This window comes from Cololabis saira, chromosome 3 (genome assembly GCF_033807715.1).
Source record: "Cololabis saira isolate AMF1-May2022 chromosome 3, fColSai1.1, whole genome shotgun sequence".
NCBI classification, from domain to species: Eukaryota; Metazoa; Chordata; class Actinopteri; order Beloniformes; family Belonidae; genus Cololabis; species Cololabis saira.
The window spans coordinates 36,292,687-36,316,816 of NC_084589.1; the positions used below are offsets into that span (position 1 = coordinate 36,292,687).

At 43.8% G+C, this 24,130-nt stretch overlaps 1 protein-coding gene across 1 annotated transcript in view; it reads right to left on the minus strand.

Annotated features, from left to right (window-relative positions):
- Positions 1 to 391: 391 nt before the first annotated feature.
- Positions 392 to 24,130, minus strand: part of LOC133438547 (NLR family CARD domain-containing protein 3-like) — an 88,063-nt gene continuing 64,324 nt past the window's right edge. The window contains exons 2-12 of the mRNA XM_061717393.1: positions 19,992 to 20,081; positions 19,775 to 19,915; positions 15,938 to 15,947; positions 13,919 to 13,997; positions 13,483 to 13,693; positions 10,644 to 12,402; positions 5,209 to 5,382; positions 4,447 to 4,620; positions 2,921 to 3,094; positions 1,048 to 1,094; positions 392 to 924 (exon numbers count right to left, since the gene is read on the minus strand). Of these exons, the coding sequence (XP_061573377.1) occupies positions 392 to 924; positions 1,048 to 1,094; positions 2,921 to 3,094; positions 4,447 to 4,620; positions 5,209 to 5,382; positions 10,644 to 12,402; positions 13,483 to 13,693; positions 13,919 to 13,997; positions 15,938 to 15,947; positions 19,775 to 19,915; positions 19,992 to 20,037 (3,348 nt within the window). The 5' untranslated portion in view covers positions 20,038 to 20,081. The remainder of the gene's footprint in view (positions 925 to 1,047; positions 1,095 to 2,920; positions 3,095 to 4,446; positions 4,621 to 5,208; positions 5,383 to 10,643; positions 12,403 to 13,482; positions 13,694 to 13,918; positions 13,998 to 15,937; positions 15,948 to 19,774; positions 19,916 to 19,991; positions 20,082 to 24,130) is intronic.

A 24,130-nucleotide genomic window follows, 5' to 3' on the forward strand; every position in this document is an offset into this window, starting at 1 on the left:
TATAACAAAAAAAAAAAAAAAAAAAAAAAAAAAAAGCATAACATCTTTGGGTGTGCCAGCTGTCTCTGTGGGTGGCATTGGCACACGTGGCTATGCCACTGGTGTTTACATTTACAAGCCTAGGAGGCAGTGAGGCACTATACAAATGCACTTTCTTTGTATATTGTATGAAGTTTTGGCATTGAATAAATGCATAACTACAGACGTTTTCCTTTTTATAATTATATGTCATTTTTCTTTTTCAGTCACATAGATGGTGATATATTGTTGATTACATTTCTTACAATATATCGAATATCGTAGATATGGTGTATCGTGATATTATCGTTATCATGGGCCACATATCGCCACAGTATTGAATCTTGAGTCCCACCCCTACTTGAGACTGAACTCAACACAGAGACACTGAAGAACCAGGATTGAATCCGAACCTGAACCCAGGATAAAGAGGTGCAGTGAATGTGGTGTTGAAGGTGTGGAGGTGGATCAGTCTGTCAGAGGAGACGCTGTAGAAGGACAGAGTTCCAGCAGGAACGTCCACATACACTGCTAATCTGTCAGAGACTGAGGAAGAGGAGGAACAACATGTTACTCTCTTATTGTGATAGACACGGTACTGACCATCATGAGAACAAAACAGACTCCAGGAACAATTGTTCCCTCCAAACAAACAGTCTTTAGAGCTTCCTTTCCTTCTGATTCTTCTGTAACTCACTGATACAGAAACATCTCCTCTGCTCTGGACCTCCCAGTAACAGCGACCCGTCAGGACTTCTCTACACAGCAGCTGATCCCAGACATCAAACCTGTCTGGATGATCAGGATATGACTGACCCTCGTCCACATGTGTCATCTTCCTGTTGTTGTCAGACAGTTTGATGTTGTTGTTGACTGTGTTTGTGTTGATGGTGAGTTGACACGAATCTGATGGAGAGAACAAACAACCCAGCTGCAGTTATTATTGATCTGTCATTGATGGATTCATGAATGAGTGATGTGTCAGTGTGAAGATGGTTGAAATTGTGAATGAAATAAAAACACACTTACACTTCCTCAGACCTGGTGTCAGCCATCGTTGTCCAGCAGGCTCCACCCTGAAAGGAGGAGGGGGGTCAGACCAGCACAGTCTCTTTCAACAAACATGGACATTACATGGCTCTCACTAGGGATGGGAATTGATAAGATTTTTTCGATTCCGATTCCATTTTCGATTCTGCTTAACGATTCGATTCTTTATCGATTCTCTTATCGATTCTCATTTGAAAAAAAAAGAGAAGAAACAATTTTAGTATCAACTTTGTTTTATTAAAACAAAGTTGATACTAAAATTGTTTCTTTGTTTCAATTTCTTTGTTTCTCTGATCTTTTTTGTTCAAAGATGTAAAACTTTTATATCTTTGAACAAAAAAATATAAGTGAGGTCTTAAGATGCCCCCAGCCTTGGGCTCCTCGATGGTGCCAGTGGGTCCCCACAAAATGATTTGTAATATACAGTAAAATATGTATTTAATATAAAATAATAATAATAAAATAAATATTCTTCTGTAGAAATTAACTAGAAACAACAAATTATTTTGTAGCAATTGCACAAGAATGTCCAGTAACATGTTCAACACCGCAAACTTAGTCACTGCTGGTAACATTCATCTATTCTGGCCTGATACTCTTCCCTGCCTTGATGAAAGGAGAATCTAGCGGTAGATGCTCTTTAACTTCTCCATAGATGAGCTGACGAGCTGCAGCTGACGAGCTGCAGCTGTGTCAGGAGCTCCGCTGTCTGCCGGAGCGCCCGGCACGTCCGCGTTGCCGAGAGCGCAACTCTTCTAAAACATGAATTATGGTTCTGCGTTAAATCGACGCAGAGCCCTCGGCGTAGGGTACGCAGCGACGCGCGCCCTACGGTGCGTGTAGCCGTGTACCCTATGCCGTAGGCTCTGCGTCGGTGTAACGCGGAACCATAAATCAGCCTTACCACACGCCAGGCTGACTCCGCGCTCCCAGCGCATCAGCCGGCCGAGTCCTAACAGTTTCCCCCCTTTGTTAAAATGTCCACATTGCAAGAATTGTCGCCCTGTTGTCATCCTTTTTGGTAAAATGTAACCTAACTTTCGAGCGTTTATGCCGCTTTGTCCCCGTGTTTTCCTGCTGGGCGCGAATGCACACGTTGCGCGACGTGCTTGGTTACGTCATTCGCGCCCAATGGAATCGATAAGGCAATCGTTTGCGAAAAAGGCAAACGATTCCAAGGAATTGAAACACTGGGAACCGGTTCTCAACAAGACCCGGTTCTCGATTCCCATCCCTAGCTCTCACACACTGATGAAGGAACAGTCCAACAATTGGGCAGATGCACTTGAATGCAGAATCTCTGAACTCAACGTGTGGTTGTCACGTTCCAGCACAGTTTGAACACATTCTTTTCATCTGATTTCATCTTTGTTGAATCAGCAGCAGGAGGAGACCATGTCATGGATGAGTGAAGGTGCAGCTGTTATTGTGCTGTGATGGGCCTGAAAACCACACTGCTGTGGTTCTGGGATGTTTACTGGGTTAAGAACGGCTCAGAGTTGTGAACTGCATCTATCAGCTCTGCTGCACCAGATGAGCTGCAGCAGCTTCATCTGCTCAAAGTGTCATGGAAAAAATTCTGACATTATATGGTTTGTAACAAAAGCTGTAAGGAACAGGATTGAAAGAGGGGGATATAAAACATGTAAATGCAGATGAAAGGTTCACATCTCTTTTGTAATGTATACCCTTCTCTAAGAGGACTAGCATCCACATGTTGGGTGCAGGTATCTGTATTTTCCTCTGTGCAATTAATAAAACATGCCACAATAAAATCCTGACAGCCACAAAGATGATGTTCACAACAACACAATGAAGAGTCCAGAACACTGATGTCCTTCTGTCTTCATACCTGAGAGTGTCCAGTCTCCAGCGGGGATCCTTCAGTCCAGCAGACAGAAGTTTCACTGCTGACTCTCCTGGATGGTTGTAGCTCAGGTCCAGCTCTCTCGGATGGGAGGGGTTGGAGCTCAGAGCTGAGACCAGAGAAGCACAGCCTTCCTCTGAGATCAGACAGCCTGACAGCCTGCAGACACATAACACAACACACATGCAGAGACTCTGAGAGAACTGCTCTTAGACTAAAGCGGACTCTGTCCTCATGTTCACCTGATGATGGCGCTGAAGGAAAAGTCAGAGGATCAGCAGAAACACATCAACAATCTTCAATATCAACCACAGTTCTAACGGTCAGCAGTTGAAAGCTTGGTTCATTCTGACCTGAGAGACTCCAGGTGGCAGTGTGGACTCTCCAGTCCAGGACACAGCTCCTTCAGTCCTGAATCCTGCAGGTGGTTGTTACTCAGGTCCAGTTCTTTCAGACTGGAAGACGGAGAACTGAGAACAGAGGACAGATCTGCACAGATGTCCTCTGAGAAGTTACAACCACTCAACCTGGAGAGGAGATTAAAGAGAAATGATGAGGTTATTTAGGAAAGTTTTTGTATAACATTTCATGTACAAGACAACTCAAAGTGCTTAAAATAAAAACATTTTAAAAAATGACTTAAAACTTTAAGAATTTAAATGCAGTAATTAAAGACAGACAGACGTAAAGGAAAAAAAGGTTTTCAACTTGACTTATGGCTCAGCATCCCTGCACCAGACAAAACACCAGAAACTCTCTACAGAATATTATCATTTTTTTCCACAAACAATCATTTGCAGAGGCGGACATCAGCAGGTCATTTTCTGTTGGCTCCATGGAGAAGTCACTTAAAACAGAAGACAATGATTAACAGAGCAATGGTGGTGTGGAGTGAATTAACAGACCTTTGGACTTGAGATAATATGATAAACTTTAAGAAGAAGCTCAAGTTATTTTTGTTTACTCAGGACAATGAAATGGACTGTTAAGAATTGAGCTATTAATCTGTTTATTGTGTTGACTCTGTTTCCTTTTCCTCTATTTCTTTTGTGTTTGTGTGTGTAGCTTTGCTGAAGGGAGGTGGGGGTGTTAAAATGTGAACAGAACATGATTATTTGTTCTATTTCACACTGTCCAGAAGGTTGTTGTGTTGTTGAAAAATGGAAAATATTTTTTATTCTTTTGAAATTGAGCTATGGATTAGATTTTTCTTAATTTTTTGTTTGAGACTGTGATGAGAAAATGTAAATCGTGACTTTAAAAAGAGGAAATTTAAAGTCAATGTAATTTTGCTGATTTTATTATGGTTGTTTTTTGTACTTTGAGCAGGTGTCCTAGTGTCTGTTGTCTGAGTTGTGAGCATTTTTTTTAATGTATTTTAATCAATGATAATGTTGTAATTCAGCTGATGATTCTGATGAGAACCGAGAGAATCTGCTAACAGAGATCTAATAAAACAACCAAACAAACTGTTCTAAAGGACAACAGTTGAACACTTGGTGGATTCTGACCTGAGAGACTCCAGGTGACAGTGTGGACTCTCCAGTCCAGGACACAGCTCCTTCAGTCCTGAATCCTGCAGGTGGTTGTTACTCAGGTCCAGTTCTGTCAGACTGGAGGACTGAGAGCTGAGAACTGAGGACAGATCTGCACAGATGTCCTCTGAGAGGTTACAACCACTCAACCTGCAGAGGAGATTACAGAGAGATTTTGATGTTATTTAGGAAAGTTTATTTGTTTAACACTTCATGAACAAGACAACTCAAATTCGGCAGGTGGTTTTCTGTTGCCTCCATGTAGAAGGAACTTAAAACAATGAGTCCCAGAGCGATGGTGGCAAGGAATTAATTACCAGACGTTTGGATTGGAGATAATAATATGGTACGCTTTAAGAAGAAGCTCAAGTAATTTCTGTTTACTCAGGGAGAATAAAATGCACAGTTGAGAAGTGAGCTATTGATTCGTTTTTTCTTAATATCTTGTTTGAGAGTGTGATGAGAAAATGTAATTCCTGGGTTTAAAAAGAGGGAATGTAGACTCATAATGCCATAGTGCTGATTATAATGTTGTTATTTTTGTACTTTGAGCAGGTATCCTAGTGTCTGTTGTCTCTGAGATGTGAGCATTATGTTTATTTATTTTAATTAATGTTAATGTTGTAATTCAGCTGATGATTCTGATGAGACCCCAGAGAATCTGCTAACGGAGATCTAATCAAACAACCAAACAAACAGTTCTAACGGTCAACAGTTGAACACTTGGTGGATTCTGACCTGAGAGACTCCAGGTGACAGTGTGGACTCTCCAGTCCAGGACACAGATCCTTCAGTCCTGAATCCTGCAGGTGGTTGTTACTCAGGTCCAGTTCTGTCAGACTGGAGGACTGAGAGCTGAGAACTGAGGAAAGATCTGCACAAATGTCCTCTGAGAGGTTACAACCACTCAACCTGCAGAGGAGATTAAAGAGAAATTATGAGGTTATTTAGGAAGGTTTGTGTATAACATTTCATGTATCCATAAGTAAATAAAAAGGTTTTCAACTTGACTTATGGCTCAGCATCCCTGCACCAGACAAAACACCAGAAACTCTCTACAGAATATTATCATTTTTTTCCACAAACAATCATTTGTCGAAGCGGACATCAGCAGGTCATTTTCTGTTGGCTCCATGGAGAAGTCACTTAAAACAGAAGACAATGATTAACAGAGCGATGGTGGTGTGGAGTGAATTAACAGACCTTTGGACTTTAGATACCGGTAATATGATAAGCTTTAAGAAGAAGCTCAAGTTATTTTTGTCTACTCAGGACAATAAAATGGACTGTTAAGAATTGAGCTATTAATCTTTTTATTATGTTGACACTGTTTCCTTTTCCTCTATTTCTTTTGTGTTTGTGTGTGTAGCTTTGCTGAAGGGAGGTGGGGGTGTTAAAATGTGAACAGCACATAATTATTTGTTCTATTTCACACTGTCCAGAAGGTTGTTGTGTTGTTGAAAAATGGAAAATATTTTTCATTCTTTTGAAATTGAGCTATGGATTAGAGTTTTCTTAATTTTTTGTTTGAGAGTGTGATGAGAAAATGTAAATCCTGACTTTAAAAAGAGGAAATTTAGAGTCAATGTAATTTTGCTGATTTTATTGTTGTTGTTTTTTGTACTTTGAGCAGGTGTCCTAGTGTCTGTTGTCTCTGAGTTGAGAGCATTTTGTTTATGTATTTTAATTGATGATAATGTTGTAATTCAGCTGATGATTCTGATGAGACCCCAGAGACACTGCTGTGAAAGGTCAGCAGCTAACGGGGATCTAATAAAACAACCAAACAAGAATTGAGCTATTAATTTGTTTATTGTGTTGATACTGTTTCTTTTTCCTCTATTTCTTTTAGGGCTGCAACTAAGGATTATTTAAATAATCAACTAATCTGTCGATTATTTTTTCGATTAATCGATGAATCGGATAAAAAAAACAAAAAACAAAAAAGCATTAAATTCCAACCATTTATTCGAAAACAGAACTGACAGTGGAAATTCACAGTGCAGATAATCTTCAGAAAGTTCACAAGCAGGTTGCTCCTTGAACATCCCTGAGCTTTTAAAGTATTGATTAAAAAAAAAAAAAACTAAATGGACTAACACAGAAAACATACACATGTATGCTTTACATCTGCCAAATATATAAAAATAAAGTGCACAAAAGAGGTATACTTTGTTTAAAAGGGACCTGAGCTGTCAGAACAATAAATAAATTATAAAAAATAAAGAAAAATACAAATCAGAAACAGGATTTGTTTGAACATTACAATTTGTTCTCTCACTGCCTTCACTCAAAAAACTAAGGATCTTACGAAGAAGTTTTCTTATTTCTAACCTAAAAATGCCATTACACCTGATAACACACATAACTTAAAAGGTTAGGTGTTTTTCCCACGTGTTTCAATTGAACTTTCATTTGTGTCAAGCAAATTTTAAGTTCTAGTTAAGTTTTAAGTTAAAGTCTTTATAAGATTTTGAGTTTTGGCAGTGTTCAAAATAAAATTATGAGACCTGCTGTATTGGAGCACATTTTCTTTTAGTTAAAACCGTAGCGGGAACAGATGTTTAGAGGAACCTATGCATGTACCGGGTTACAGGGGGAACATATAGGAGGACGGACCACAAGAATATAGCGTGGATTAAAAATAAAAGTTAAGCACTGAGCATGTGTCTCCCGTCTGGGCCATTGCAGACTGCCTGAGCATGGCATGTTACTAAAACCAAACACATAGCACAAGCTCCTCTACTTCCGCTCTGCACTCAATTCAACTTCAGCTCCGCGACTAAGACTACGTTCACACCGCAGTTCCCAAGTGACCCAAATCCGATTTTTTGCTCATATGTGACTCAGATCTGATTTGTTTATGACAGTGTGAACAGCACAAGTCACATGGAATCTGATCTTTTCAAATCAGATTCAGGTCGCTTCCATATGTGGTTCTAAATCGGATACAGGTCTGATGTTTTGCAATGCGACCTCAGTGTGAACAGCCAGGTCGGAATTAATGCGACTTTGACGTCACTTGAGAGCGACCATTGTCATAATACTGCGCTGGCGGGGGCGGGAGTCGAGTCGAGGCGGGAGTCGAGAGGCGCTGACAGATGTATTGGAAGGTAGCCCTCGACATCCTGAAATTCTGGATGAAATCTGTCTCTGTAAAGATGTTCATCACATCATGATCCCACCACTCCTGACTCCGAGTCCGCATCCACACACACCTCTCTACAGACGAGGCAGCCATCGCTCTACAAAAAGCCATTATTAAAAATGCGGCTTTCTTTCTCCTCCTTCTCCTCTTCATTAACACTTGCTCACAGTTTCGTCGGCTTCCACCACACAACAACTTCAAAATATAGCGTATTTTCACGACCATTCGGCGCACCGTGTGAAAAGGCGCAGCCTCATTTTTGTGTGTAATTTTTGGTTTTAAAACACACATACGGCGCACCGACCCAAAAGGCGCAGTCTACAGACACGGAGCTGCACACACGCGCGCCGCAAAACACACACACGCGCTGCAGAACACACACACAAGCACACAAGTATGCTTATTTAAAAATAGAGCGGGAGCAAAACTTAGTTTGATTGTATTTTATTTCAGTTTTTACATTAATCAAACCCTTCAAAGTCCTCATCCTCTGTTTCTGCATTAAAGACCTCCGCTAATTCAGCTGTGCCAGTCCGAATTTCCTCGCTGTCAGAGTCACTTTCCGTGCCGTGCGGCCCCTCGGAAATGCTGGCTTTTGTAAAAGCCCGAACAACAGTCCCAGCAGACACGTTAGCCCACGCATGATGTGTTAAAAAACCACCGGGTAGCCGCACATAGACCTGCCTCAGCCACTCGATCATCATCCCTTCATCCAGCCAGCCCTTTTCATTCGCCTTTATAATGACTCCGGCTAGAAACGTCTTTTGGCAAAGTTTTTCTTTTAAAAATCACCATCGGTGGCAGTTTCTGTCCATCAGCGTGGCAGGCAAGCACAACAATAAATGACGACTTCTCCTACCCCGTTGTGTGGATATTCACCGCGCGGGTCCCGTCTATCCACCGCGCGGGTCCCGTCTATCCACCGCGCGGGTCCCGTCTATCCACCGCGCTGGTCCCATCTCTCCCCGTGCGAGTCCCGTCTATCCACCGCGCTGGTCCCATCTCTCCCCGGCGCGGGTCCCGTCTATCCACCGCGCTGGTCCTGTCTATCCACCGCGCGGGTCCCGTCTCTCCACCGCGCGGGTCCCGTCTATCCACCGCGCGGGTCCCGTCTCTCCACCGCGCGGGTCCCGTCTATCCACCGCGCGGGTCCCGTCTCTCCACCGCGCGGGTCCCGTCTATCCACCGCGCGGGTCCCGTCTCTCCACCGCGCGGGTCCCGTCTATCCACCGTGCTGGTCCCGTCTATCCACCGCGCGGGTCCGCGGGTTAACTCCACCGTGTGATTCACCAGGGATGTGGAACGTGAGCGGCACCTCGTCCATGTTGTTGATGTGTCTGGGCTGGATGTGTTTGTCGGTGATGTGTCGGCTGCAGAATGAGTGGAAGCTCTCCATCTTTTCCATGTAATCTGCCGGGCGCTGCTGCTACGCTGGCACCGTTTCATGAAGCGAAAGCACCAAGACAGACCTCCATGAAAATGTTCAATTTTAATTTCTTCCGCCAGCGCTACTGCTTTCAGTCTGTGGATGGTCTCATTCACGTCCGCAACTCACGGGTGCTTCACACGTCCCCTTCTCCCTTTACCGTTCTTATGGTGGCCGTCCGCCTTACATTACCGTAATACAGGTAACAGATACGGCGCACCGTTTCATTGGGCGCGCAGCACATTTTTAAAAAGAAAAAAGAATTTTATGTGCGCCTTATGGTCGCGAAAATACGGTACCCATGTATGCTCACTTCTGTTGCCTCCATGTTTACTGCCGTATGACGGCGTGCTGCGTGACGTCTTTGTTATTGTTCCTCTGCGCATGCGGGTCAGTTCAGGGCCGCGATGCGTTCAGACATGAGTCTGATATAGGACACATTTTAAAAGATAATGTGAACAGCCACACAAAAAAATCGGATATGGGAAAAAATCGGAATTGAGCATTAAGGCCTGCAGTGTGAACGTAGTCTTAGTGAGTGACGTAATAACCGCGCGACACAACAAATCGATAATGGAATTCGTTGCCAACGCTTTTAATAATCGATTTTTATCGATTATATCCAATTGTTGGTGCAGCCCTAATTTCTTTTGTGTCTGTGTGTGTAATTTTGCTAAAGGGGGGGCAGGGGGGGGTTAAAATGTGAACAGCACCTGATTATTTGTTCTATTTCACACTGTCAAGAAAGTTGTTGTGTTGTTGAAAATTTTAACATATTTTTTTATACTTTTTAAATTGAGCTATGGATTAGATTTTTCTTAATTTTTTGTTTGAGAGTGTGATGAGAAAATGTAAATCCTGACTTTAAAAAGAGGAAATTTAAAGTCAATGAAATTTTGCTGATTTTATTGTTGTATTTTGTACTTTGAGCAGGTGTCCTAGTGTCTGTTGTCTCTGAGTTGTGAGCATGTATGTTTAGGTATTTTAATTAATGTTGTAATTCAGCTCATGATTCTGATGAGACCCCAGAGAAACTGCTGTGAAGGGTCAGCAGCTAACGGGGATAAAAAAAAACAACCAAAAAAACTGTTCTAAAGGTCAACAGTTGAACACTTGGTTCATTCTGACCTGAGAGACTCCAGGTGACAGTGTGGACTCTCCAGTCCAGGACACAGCTCCTTCAGTCCTGAATCCTGCAGGGGGTTGTTACTCAGGTCCAGTTCTGTCAGACTGGAGGACTGAGAGCTGAGAACTGAGGACAGATCTGCACAGATGTCCCCTGAGAGGTTACAACCACTCAACCTGCAGAGGAGATAAAAGAGAAATGATGAGGTTATTTAAAAGTGGATTATGTCATTTAACAAAGAAACAAATGATATATCAATGAATGCTGATTATTTCAACTAATAATCCAATAGTATTGATCACAGTGATCGCTGCATTTCTCTTCTCTGCATGTAAAGTTTCCTGAGATTAATTATTGATGAGAACTGGTCCCACATGGACCTGAACTTAGTTGAACAGTGAATTTAACTGGTTTCCTCCATGAACACAACATGTTATTGTAACTAAAACAGATGTGTCCGTGTTCGTCCTTACACAACTTTCTTGGAGGCTTTGACCACCGGCAGCAGCCTCCGTAGAACCTTATCTGAAGCTGAGTATTTCTTCAGGTCAAACACCTCCAGATCTTCTGATGTCAGTAAGATGAAGACCAGAGCCGACCACTGAGCAGGAGACAGTTTGTCTGTGGAGAGAAGTCCTGACCTCAGGGACCGTTGGACCTCCTCCACCAGAGAACCAGCGTTCAGTTCATTCAGACAGTGGAACAGGTTGATGCTTTTCTCTGCAGACAGATCCTCACTGATCTTCTTCTTGATGTATTCAACCGTTTCCTGATTGTTCTGTGAACGTCTTTGTTTTGGTTCCAACAGACCTCGTAGGAGAGTCTGATTGGTCTCCAGTGAAAGACCCAGGAGGAAGCGGAGGAACAAGTCCAGGTGTCCGTTTGGACTCTGTAAGGCCTTGTCCACAGAACTCTGATAGAGGTGAGTCTCTGTGTCTTTTTGTTCCCCCAGCAGGTTGACTCCAGACTTGATGAAGGTCCGATGGACATGAAGAGCAGCCAGAAACTCCTGAACACTCAGATGGATGAAGCAGAAGACCTGGTCCTGGTACAGGCTCCTCTCCTCTCTAAAGATCTGTGTGAACACTCCCGAGTACACTGAAGCCTCTCTGACATCAATGCCACACTCTCTCAGGTCTGGTTCATAGAAGATCAGGTTTCCTTTCTGCAGGTGCTCAAAAGCCAGTTTTCCCAGAGACTTGATCATCTTCCTGCTCTCTGGACTCCAGTGTGGATCCGTCTCAGCTCCTCCATCATACTTGACACTCTTCAGTTTGGCCTGGACCACCAGGAAGTGGATGTACATCTCAGTCAGGGTCTTGGGCAGCTGTCCTGCCTCTCTGGTTTCCAGAACTTTCTCCAGGACCGTAGCAGTGATCCAGCAGAAGACTGGGATGTGGCACATGATGTGGAGGCTTCGTGATGTCTTGATGTGGGAGATGATCCTGCTGGTCTGCTTCTTATCTCTGAATCTCTTTCTGAAGTATTCTTCCTTCTGTGGGTTAGTGAACCCTCGGACCTCTGTCACCGTGGAGACACAGTAAGGAGGGATCTGATTGGCTGCTGCGGGTCGTGTGGTGATCCAGAGACGAGCAGAAGGAAGCAGGTTCCCCCTGATGAGGTTTGTCAGCAGCACATCCATTGAGGTGGATTCTGTAACATCAGTCAGGACCTCATTGTTGTGGAAGTCCAGAGGAAGTCGACTCTCATCCAGACCATCAAAGATGAACACGACCTGGAACTCTTCAAAGCTGCAGATTGCTCTGGTTTCAGTGAAGAAGTGATGAACAAGTTCCACCAAGCTGAACTTTCTCTCTTTCAGCACATTCAGCTCTCTGAAGGTGAATGGAAGCAGTAACTGGATGTCCTGGTTGGTTCTGCCTTCAGCCCAGTCCAGAGTGAACTTCTGTGTTAGGACTGTTTTCCCGATGCCGGCCACTCCCTTCGTCATCACTGTTCTGACTGGTTCATCTCTTCCAAGTGGGAGTTTAAAGATGTCTTCCTGTCTGATGGTTGTTTGTGCTCTGTGTGGTTTCCTGGATGCTCCTTCAATCTGTCTGACTTCATGTTCATCGTTGACGTCTCCAGTCCCTCCCTCTGTGATGTAGAGCTCTGTGTAGATCTGCTTCAGAAGGGTTGGGTTTCCTGCTTTAACAATCCCCTCAAACAAACACTGGCCCTTCTTCTTCAGCTTAAACTTCAGCCGCTTTTTACAAACTGCAGCAAAAGTACCTTAATAAAAAGGTGGAAAAAAGAAACCAATTAGTGTTTATAAAGTTCAATATAATTCTCATAAAGGGATGTGAACTGACACTGATCAACTCTCATGTTACAGTGAGCTGCCCAATATTGAGTAGAATCGCTTTTACCACCAAAACACCTCTGAACATTCAGGACGTGGAAGTGACAAGAACATCTGGGGGTCCTGGAGTTTCTAGTACCAGGATGTTAACAGTAGAGCCCTGATGGTTTGTGGGTTGTTATGTTATTGTTATTGTTGTGGTGTCTGTCAAGTGGATTTTCCAGGTTTAGGATTTGAAAACCCCAGAAGATGATCTGATCAAATAATCTGTAGAACCATCAAGACAATCTGGAGTTCAGCAGGATTCCTGGAAGAGGAAAACAGGACTAAAATCTTCCAGTTATCTTGTGGTGTTGGGCGGTTAAATATATATATATTTTTTTAAATATTTTTTATCCTTGATTTTTTCCCATTTTATCACCCAGTGCTCCTACCTAAGTAACAGTCCTGGGCATTGCCATCCTCTACCAACCCCGGGAGGGCCCTGCACTGAGCTCAGGTCTCCTCCTTAACCTGAGGAGTGAGCAGGCCGCATCTTTTCACCATACAGGGTGGGGTTTCTCCGGCCAGACGTAGTGCGTGGAAGGATCACGTTATTCAGGCCAGATCCTCCCCACCCCATCTGGCGCCCCGGTTGGCCAGAGGGGCATATATAGCCCAGGACTATGTGCATGTTTTTGTGAGGGTAGCTCACATTAGCTACCCAAGGGAACACGGGGAGAACATGCAAACTCCACACAGAAAGGCCCTTTCGCCAACCCCACCCAGGGAGTGGGCACCGAAGTCATGGAACTAACGCGCACTTCAGCGCCCACAGCGTCCCCAGCGGGAATTGAACCCAGGAATCAGTTAAACATATTAATGCTGTCCTGTACAGGGAGGGTGCTACACTAGTGGAGGTGGTACGACGTGGGGGCGAATGTTGTGGCTGATATGTGAATGTTTTTCATCTCCTGAGGCATTTTGGGTCATTTATCCAGCAGGTTAAATGTTCATAGAAATCCTCTTACTGCTCTGCAGACACTCAGCCAGCTCCTCCTGTTTCATTCTCCTCAGGAAGTTCACTGTGATCTTCACAAACGCATCTCTGCTGCTCCTTCTCTGCTCTTCATCCTCACCCTGCAACAGATGCTCAAGGGATTCTGGGTAATCTGGACTCAGACCCCTCTGGATCTTCTTCAGCTCATTCTTCACAAACAGGACAATGTTGTCCTCCAGCAGCTGGAACAGAAGACCACATGAAGGACACAATCAGACTGAAACCACGGAGACAAACATCAGACCCATGTTCGACAGACTGACACTCCACCGGTCTCCAGAGACCAGCATAGAGACAAACATTAGACCCATGTTGGACAGACTGACAGTCCACCGGTCTCCAGAGACCAGCATAGAGACAAACATCACCAGAACAGGTGGAGAAGCAGTTGTTGTTCATGTACAGACCTGAAATATGAAGTCCAGCTGTGTCTGATGCTGCTGGACAGACGGACCGCTGGGAGGCTCTGAGCTCTGCTGGTCTAATCTGTGGAGGAACCAGGAAGAATTAGCTCACATCATGTCTGTCCTCACAGAGACAAACACAATCTGAAGGTCCATGAAGTCCTGTTTGGATGAGGACAGTCCATCAGAGGACTGGTGGTGGTGAAGGTTTACTAGTCCGGCTGATCCACCGAGAACGTACACATGACCTCAGTGAGAGCTCTGCTCATTCACATATTCAAAAGATCCAGTTCTGCTCCAAGAAAAGTTATGAGATCAAGAAGACGGACAACTGGTGGAAACATGAACCAGCTGATGAACTCTGGATCTTCATCAGGACCAGACTTCTGGAAGGTAAGACCTCCAGATGTGTCAACCAGAGGAAAAAGCTCATGACAGGAGATTAAGATCTATGAGGAGGAAGCTCAGATCACCATCAGGTGATGGAGGACCACAGGAGTCCAGGGGCCTCATTTATCAACCGTTCGTACGCACAGATCTGTGCGTAAAGCGTGCGTACGAGCATTCCCAGGCAAAGTATGGTATTTATCAACATGTACCTGTGCGCAGAAACACGTGTAAATATAAGCACAGCTCCGACCATGCGTACACACAAAACCTAGTGGTAGAACAGTGAAACTACAAATAGAACCCATTAAAAGAGTCTCAAACTTTACATGTGAAGTTTGAGATCGCTGAACTGTGACTGAACGGGGAACATGTGCACATGTTCCCCGTTTCCTCCAATTAATAAAAATTCTCCATTAGTAATTCAGACATTTTGAATAATTGGTGTGACAAGCTATAAAAGTCAGCTTTGGCAGGACGAGCTGAAAAGAAAATACAAGTACCATGGCTTATCTTGCACTGGAGGAGGATTTAGAAACCGTGCGCTCCGAGGGAGCGCGTTTTCAAAGAGCGCGCTGATCTGTTGATCTGTGAGAGCACGGAGCGGCTTCTCAGCAGGTAGCGCTTCCCCAAAAACATTCTGATGGATCTATGCCGTGATTTACAACCTATAATGGAGCCAGAGACAAAATGCAAGCCATCCCAGTCAAATCCAGCTCCTGTCCACCCTGGGATTTTTTGCCACCGGAACATTTTGACATATGCGGCATTTCGCAGCCGACACTAAGCAAAATCATGCCGGCAGTGTTGGATGGAATAATTTCTCTGGTCCTAATTTACACCCAGTTTCCATACACACATCACCAAGTCGAAATTAAACGAGGATTTCATGCCATCGCCGGATTCCCAAACATAATTGGAGCTATACATTGCACCCACATCGCCATAAAAGCCCCATCACATAATGAATTCAGTTACGTGGACATGAAAGGATTTCATTCAATCGATGCACAAATAATCTGCGATGCAACTATGTCTCGCTTACCCGTCGTTGCCCGGTGGCCTGAACGCACGACTCATTTATTCTGCAGAACAGCTCGGTTGGTGTTTGCACCTCCAAGCAGGAGCTTTTGACTCCAACCAAATCTTAATTTATGGATAATCTTCCAAGAAATATATCAAACATGGTCAACATAATTATTTTACAAGCTAAATATCACATACATAAATGCAAATGGAATAACAGAAAACCCCTCCATTGTACATCTGAAAAAATTAATGTAAACTACTTAGCGTCTCTAAAATTGATCCGTGAAAAAAACGATATTGCCAAAAGCTTATATGAAACAATGTCTTTGTTTCTTAATTTTTATTAATACACTTCCCATAGCTTGTCAGTAAATGTATCTTTTTTTTTTTTTTTGCTCTCAACCCCCCCAAATGTTGAATGTCTGTAGATAATTGATTATTTTGTTACATTTGCCTTTTGTTGTAAACTCTACAGAATTTTGTTCAATAAAGTTTGTAAAAAAGTTTGTAAAAGTTTGTCGGGCCCCGGGCCCAGTCCGTAGGAAATCAAGGAGAAGAGGCTCGCGCTCTGGTGTCCAGGTGAAGCGACGACGCGCTGCAGCACGCCTGGGTTCTGCTGTCGCCGGCCATGGACAACGTGTAAGGTGTCTGCGCCGGGTCCCTCTCCTCAATGTGTGCGACAGCACATTCATGCTTTCGTCTGCTTGGACCACAAGGACAGTCTTGGAGCCTACACAGCGCTGGAGTAGTGGTCAATGGTCCTCATCGCCTCCACGCTCTTCCGTGTTTACACCGGCTCCCGCAAGGTCCAGCTGGAGGCCACGTGACCGCTGGACGTGCCTTCGACCAATCCCGATGCGCTCCACGGACACTACCTCCCTGACGTCATCGACCCTGCATATCGGCCTGCTGAATGCCCGGTCTATTACAAATAAATCCTTCTCTCTGAACGATCTTTTCACAAGAGAAAAGCTGGATTTAATGTGTCTTTCGGAGACATGGCAGAGAGAGGAAGAGTTTATTCATCTAAATGAACTCTGTCCAGTTGGCTGCTCTGTTGTCGGGAAACCCCGCCCCTGCCGTCGTGGGGGGGGTCTGGCCGTTATATATAAGGACAGTTGCACATGCAAAATGACCCAGACCCAGGATTTGACTTCATTTGAGTCCCAAATGGTCATGGTGGGATCTTCAAATCCATTTTGCTGTGTGTCAATCTACCGTCCCCCTGGACCTGCTGCTCTGTTTCTGAAGGATTTTAGTGACTTTTTATCCTCCATAATAAAGTTGGAATCTGTTCTTATCCTTGGAGATTTTAACTTTCATGTTGATGACAGCTCATCTTGCTCCGCAAAGGAACTTTTATCATTGACTGAAGCTTTTAATTTTGAGCAACATGTTTCTGAGCCCACACACCAGAAAGGCCACATTTTAGACTTAGTTTTTACCCTTGGACTAGACATTTCAAATGTGTCTGTACAGGACATCCAGCTCAGTGATCATTTTCTTGTTCAGTTTGATCTCCACTTCAGCCCTGAGCCTAAGCCCATAGAAGCTAGGTCTCAGGCGTGTTATTTCTGCTAATACTGCAGACAGTTTCTCTGCCATGTTTGACCCTCTTTTGTTTATGGACTGCCTTGATGTGGACAATTTTACTCAGTGTTTTACCAACCATTGTGTCAAAATTCTGGATCAGGTGGCACCTTTTAAATCAAGCTGGTCAGTTCGGAAAAAAGTGTGCCCTTGGACAAATGAAGACACCATGAGTCTAAGGAGACTTTGTCGTAAGACTGAACGCCTGTGGAAATCCACTAAACTTGAGGTGCACAGACTCCATCTCAGGGATCTTGTGGCCTCATATAATGAGATGGTGGAAAATGCCAGATCAGACTTTATTCGTCAACTGGTAACGGCTAACAAGAAAAATCCCAAAGTGCTTTTTAACACCATCAATTCTCTTGTGTGTCCTGTTGCACCAGTTACTCCTGTTTTTTGTGAAGCGGACAGCAATGCATTATTGAGATTTTTTACTGAGAAAATTAAGTTGATCAAGGAGAAAATCCCTCCCCTTTTGTGTGGAACCCCTGCTGTCGCTGAGCCTGTCTCCAGCTTGTGGTCCTCATTTAGGTCTGTGACTCTTGCTGATATCTCAGCACTGGTGACCAAGATGAAACTCTCCTCTTGCTCATCGGATGTCCTTCCGTGTAGGCTTTTTGTGAAAGTGTTTGATGTAATTGGCCCCTGGGTTACCAAAATGGTTAACCTCTCTCTGTCCTCTGGAGTGTTTCCCAATGCTTTTAAGCATGCTATAGTGGAGCCTTTACTCAAAAAGGCAGGCTTAGACCCGACTGTCCTCGGTAATTTCAGGCCGATCTCTAAGCTACCAATCTTGTCCAAGATCCTAGAGAAGGTGGTCTCTGAGCAGCTGTCATTATTCCTGGATCAAAACAACATCCATGAGACTTTTCAGTCTGGTTTCCGCAAACATCACTCTACGGAGACAGCCTTGCTGAAAGTGTCCAGTGACATTATGATGTCTGCTGATTCAGGAAAATGCACTGTTCTAGTTCTCTTAGATCTGTCCTCAGCCTTTGACACCGTCGACCACCAAATCCTGTTGAGAAGGCTGAGGGATGAAGTAGGACTGTCAGGTTCAGTTCTACAGTGGTTCTCGTCATACCTTTCTGGGCGTAGCTTTAGTGTTACAGCTAACCAAATAAGGTCTGGGTCAGCAGATCTGTTGTGTGGAGTCCCCCAAGGTTCTGTTTTGGGTCCTTTATTATTTTTGTTGTATTTGATCCCCTTGGGAAAAATCGTCCAGAGTTTTCCTGATGTCTCCTACCACATGTTTGCTGATGATATTCAGCTTTACTGCTCTTTCAAGCCTACTGAGCTCCACAGGCTAAATTCCCTAGTTCATTGCTTGGTGGAGATAAAACAATGGCTAAGTGTGAACACCTTGCAGCTAAACGTAGACAAAACAGAAACCCTGGTTATTGCCCCTGATGCCTCCATTCCTGGGATTAACCAGTATTTGGGTGATTTGGGCCAGTCTGTTAAACCGAGCCTAAGAAACCTGGGTGTTGTGTTTGACAAAGACATGTCATTAGTGCAACACTGCAAACAGCTGACAAGGAATTGCTTTTTTCATCTGAGGAATATTTCGAAACTCAGGAAAATGTTGTCGCAAAAGGATTTGGAGCTGGTCATTCACGCATTTGTGTCCTCGCGTTTGGACTACTGTAACAGTTTATTCTCTTGTCTAAACAAGAAGGAGCTGTCTCGCCTGCAGCTAGTGCAGAATTCCGCAGCAAGAATTCTGGCCCGCGCTAATAGGAGGTCACACATAACCCCTATTCTCAAAGCTCTTCATTGGCTGCCAGTTTCCTCTAGGGTAAATTTTAAAATTCTGGTTTTAACTTTCAGAGCTTTGCATGGTCAGGCTCCACCTTACATCAGCGATCTGATCCAGCCCTACACCCCAGCTCGGGCTCTGAGGTCTGTGGATCAGAATCTGCTGATGGCTCCTCGTACTCGCTTCCGGACCAGAGGAGACCAATCCTTCCAGGCCGTTGCTCCCAGGCTTTGGAACGATCTTCCAGTCTCTCTGCGTTCCATGGAGTCTGTTGACTCCTTCAAAAGGCAACTAAAGACCTTTTTATTTGTGCAGGCTTTTGCCTAATTATCTTGGGGCTGTTATGATTGTAAATGTGTTGTCTTGGCCCTTTTAATCTTAAATTTGTATGTATCCCTTAACTGTGTTTTTATTTTAACTGTGAAGCGCTCTGTGACCATGGTCTGTGAAGAGCGCTCTACAAATAAAGTTTACTTACTTACTTACTTACTTAAACCTCCAACCGGGAGCTGTTGTTGCTGCCATATATGGTCAATTAGAGGCGTTTCTGAATGCAAATGACGGTAACCGTGCACGAGCACGGCAGTTAAGAACAGGTGGGATTTATCATCACTGATGTGCGTACGACCAGCGTCCGCACGTTTGATAAATCCGTATTTTTTTTAACTTACATACATTCTAAATTTCATTCCTACGACGGGATTTAGAACCTTTTCTACGAACGGTTGATAAATGAGGCCCCAGGACTACATGGATCTACTCAGGAAGAAACATGTGGACATTTCCTAACATGAAGACTGATCTAAATAAATGTAATGCATTTAAACACATCTCACCTCTCTGAAGAAGACTGTTGGTCTCCTTTAAAGTTAATTATGAAGTCTTTTGACCAGTCGCTCTTCAAGGACAAACAGCTGGGTTCATGTTCAAGAGAGTCTCTTTTCTGATGGATCCTGATAGAAGACAACAGTTCAAAATGTACATATTCTATTTATATGAAAAAGAAGTGTATAAATATTCAGTCTATTTAAAAAGCATTGAACATAAATCATTGGCAGCATTTAGATACACTCACCTCTTTACAGCAGAACGTTGGTCTCCTTTAAAGTTAATTATGAAGTCTTTTGACCAGTTGCTCTTCAAGGACACACAGCTGGGTCCAGGTCCAGGTTCAGGTTGATTCCTGTAATAATGATGTTTGGTGATGTGAGTCTTGAGCTCTGACATGCAGAAGAGTCACGGACAGTTAGAGATGCTCATCTCACCTCTGAGCTTTGCCCCGACTCTCATGTTCCCCACACAGAGAGGTTTCAGAGGGAGGGACTCCCTCCTTTCCGTCCTCACCCTGATCCATTCTGCTGAATTCACGTCCACATCAGCTCACACACACACCTTCATCTGCAGAGGAAACACACATCAATGGTGTTGTACACAGATCAGCTGATCCTGCTCTGGTTTGTTCCTCTTTTGTTTTTTTTGCTTCTACTGAGCAGTAGAGGTCACTTGTGTTACGCCTCTGAAAAAGGGCGAGATAATCACAAGTGATGCAGTCTTTCCCAAACGAGAGCATTTACTCAAGTGCAAAACAATATTCACAATAATCACGGTTACAGAGGTTACATATCATCTGACATCTGACAAACACAAGCTGCGTCCGAAATTCCATCCTTCCACCCTAATGAGTAGCAAAAACAGTATGTGAGATTTTTACTTTTTTTTTTTTACTTTACTAAGCAGAAACTTCCCACAATGCAATGCTGCGGTGTTTGGTTGCTAGGTCAGGGTTTTTCCTGCACACAAAATTAGAAGGCGGCCGCCTCCGCCTCATTTCGTGCTGCCCCCAGCTCTCAAAACTCAGACGTTATGAAAATTGTTATTTTCTGGCAGGCGTTGGACTGGATGGATGTTATTTTGACTGCAGTTGCAGCATTACGCCGTGTGGAGGCGCTGTATCAACGACAGTGCACCAGAAAAAGACGAAGAAAACGTGAGAATTATTTTCCGCGTTTTTCCGTTATTTGTTGTATTAAAAATCGGCGTCCTGGTTTTCCCTGACTGTTCAAACAGGTAAATATTGTTTCTTTTGCATCCGAGCATGTCTTGTTTATTCGTCTTATATTCGGGCCGATACGATACTTTAAAAAGCGACCTCGCGACCAGGAGAAGCAAGAGTGCAAGTGAAACGATGCCGACAGTTAACGTTACAGGCAGTTAAAGAAGTAATAAATCATGTTACCGACGAGATGCGGCAATTTTGTCAGGGCTGAAAGTATGCACAAATATGCATGAAAGGTGATACCGAGGGTCAGAGTGCAGGACAGAAGGAGTTGGCGAGGCGAGGGTAACGGTAGTCAGTTTCCAAGTCATTAGGAGCATATCAACGCGAAGCCAACTTGTACGTGATTTAAACATCACTTTTTATTCATCTTCACAGATCGTCTCAAAAACACAGAGCCAGTGGGTTTAACAAACGGTGGCTGAACAAATTTACCTGCTCAGGCTTACTGAGGAAGGTATGGTCTGTTATTTATGCCAAAAGCACTGTGACCCCATGCCGCAGGCACTATCACTATTTATGTCTGTATCAAAATAAATACAAAAATACTTAATGCATGAATTGTTTTGTTTAAGGTGAAGACACCTCTGTGCAACAGACTGAAGGAGAGGCACTTGGATGTCTGTTGTAAAGTGGCTAGCGCTGGGCGATATATCGAGATTTTAATATATATCGATATATTTTGAAACGCGATATGGTACGAGACAATATCGTTTATATCGATTATTAAAAAAAAAAAAAAAATATTATTTTTTTTTTACCATTTTGATATACCGGTAGCTTATTTTGTGAAAATTTGACTTGAATGTTTTATTTGAGATTTGCACAAATGTTTTGTCATTTGCACAAATGTCAACCTCAGTGGAAAAGTCTGCCTGTTACTGTCTACATTGTATTAATTGCACAGGGTATTTTAATTTAATTGTTATGCAGGAAAGGGATATTTGTTTTATTTTATTCAAGAAGTATTTTTATTCTATATATGTAGGCAGTTTATTTTTATTTCATTTGTTTTACACATTTTGATATTGTGCAGACCTCTGTTAATAAAGGTACCTGTGTGACATTTGGCACGAGGCTTTGTATTAAAACTGTTTTTTTAAGGGTTTGCCTCAGAAAAAAATGAAGCTAACATAGATGCTATGCTATAATGCTTTGGGGGAAACCCCAATTATGGCACAGAAAAAATATCGATATATATCGAGTATCGCCATTCAGCTAGAAAATATCGAGATATGACTTTTGGTCCATATCGCCCAGCCCTAAAAGTGGCCATCGATGGACCAGACCAGGAGGCCTTGGACTACAAGGCCGTGTTCAGACTGCCAGCCAATATCCGATTTTTAGCCCATCCAGATTGAAACTGGATGACTCTTTTGAAATCTGAAGGTTCAAGGTTCAAGGTTCAAGGTGTTTATTTGTCACACAGAATGTAGAAGTACATGCATGGTGAAAAGCTTATGCTGGGTCGTGCTCCACAATACATAGTTAAAACAGTAATAATAAAATGCTAGTCTAAGAGAAAAAACGTTTAAAAGAACTAAAATCGTTTAAAAGAACTAAAATCAGCGTACAAGGCCGTCAAATCATAGTGTTCATTGTTCATTTGTGTTTGTTCAGCAGTCTGACCGACTGTGGAATAAAACTGTTCTTCAGTCTGCTGGTATTGGCCTTGATTGACTGATATCGTTTCCCTGAGGGCAGCAACTTAAAAAATGTATTTTGGGGGTGTGTGGGGTCCTTTATAATCCTCAGGGATTTGCTGAGGCAGCGCTGTGTGTACAGTTCCTCCAGTGTAGGCAACTGACAGCCAGTGATGCGCTCGGCTGAGCGCACCACCCTCCTGAAAGCTCTATGATCTCTGTCGGTGCAGCTCCCGTACCAGCCGGTGAAGCTGCTGGTCAGCAGGCTCTCCACCGTCCCCCGATAAAAGTTCAGGATGGTCTTATTGGTCAGGCCGAACTGTTTGAGACGCCTGAGTCCATACAGGCGCTGTTGCGCTTTCGCGACCACCACGGTTGTGTGTGTCTCCCATTTTAGTTGTTCGTGGATGTGTACTCCCAGGTATTTAAAGGTTTCCACTGTGAAGTTAATCAACGTTTTTGAATTAAATTGTCATTATGAACGTAACAGAATTAGGTAAGCTCAGAGAAGTTGACTGCTGCGTTTTTCACAAGTTTACAATTGTTAACAGAAGTTACAGGACAGGCCATTCCCTGATGGTATTTAGGTATTTAGGGCTTTGTTAACAGCTGAGCAGTGTCTTTAGACACATCTGTGCAAAGCCTCACAGAGTTCTTGTTTGTCTAGAAGGGGCTCATTTATTGACCCTTCATGTTGTTTCAAGACTTTAAGCTGACTTAAAGGTTAGCTAGGTTTAGTTGGACCATCTGATAACACGAGACCCCCATGAAGGTTGGCCTGGTGACTTCTGGTTTGTAAATAACCCAGTGTCTTTAAAAACCATCTGTTCAAACCTCCTGTTTTAGAGGTCCTGTTTTAGTTGACCTCTTGACCCTTTGTGTTTTAAGGATGTCTGTTTGTTTCTTCATACCAAGCCTCTTTAACTGAAAAGTCACATGTGTGTGACCATCTGTTTCCTGTTTCTGTCCATTGTCCATCCACTGTCTACCATTGGTTGTCTTAACATAGCCCAGTGATTCTTAACCATAGGGCCGCGGCCCACACTTGGGCCGCGAGCGCCATCTAGTGGGCCGCCAAAAAAAAATCAGTTTTGCACATGTGGGCCGCGAGGGCCGCGGGACTGCATAGCAACTCCCGACCAAATGAGGAGAAGACACTCAGCTAGCTGTACGTGTAATAGTAAGAGAAATGGAGTGTAGTTACAGAGTAAATTCTTCATTTTGCACAGAGTAGGTTTAGATCCGCCAGGATCAGGGATCGACTACTTGGGTCTGCGCCCAGAGCGAGCGAGCGCGGCGTGATCATTTTCCTGACGCGTCCCCGCGGCCGGGGAGGTCGGTGCCTCTCGGGCTTGCGGGCTCCGTCGTTACTGCTGAAGGATTGTACATGTAGATGCGTGGGCCGACGTGTCTGCTGGGCTGGACTGTTGTTCGGGCTTTCTCAAAAGCATCGGAAAGACTCGACTGCTCCGCAGCCAGAGAGCTGCGGGCTCCTGCCCGTCTGAGCTGATCAGGCTCGGATGAAACCTGACGCGCTGAGTCCTCTGACAACTGATTAATGTAATATCTTAAATAAAGTACAATCAAACTAAGTTTTGTTCCCGCTCTATTTTTAAATATGCACACTTGTATGCTGGTGTGTGTGTTGTTGTAAGGCGGCGCTCCGTGTGTGTTGATGGGGCCTTTCCACACGGCGCGCTGTGTGTGTTTACAGAAATGACACAAAACTGAGGGTGCGTCTTTCCACA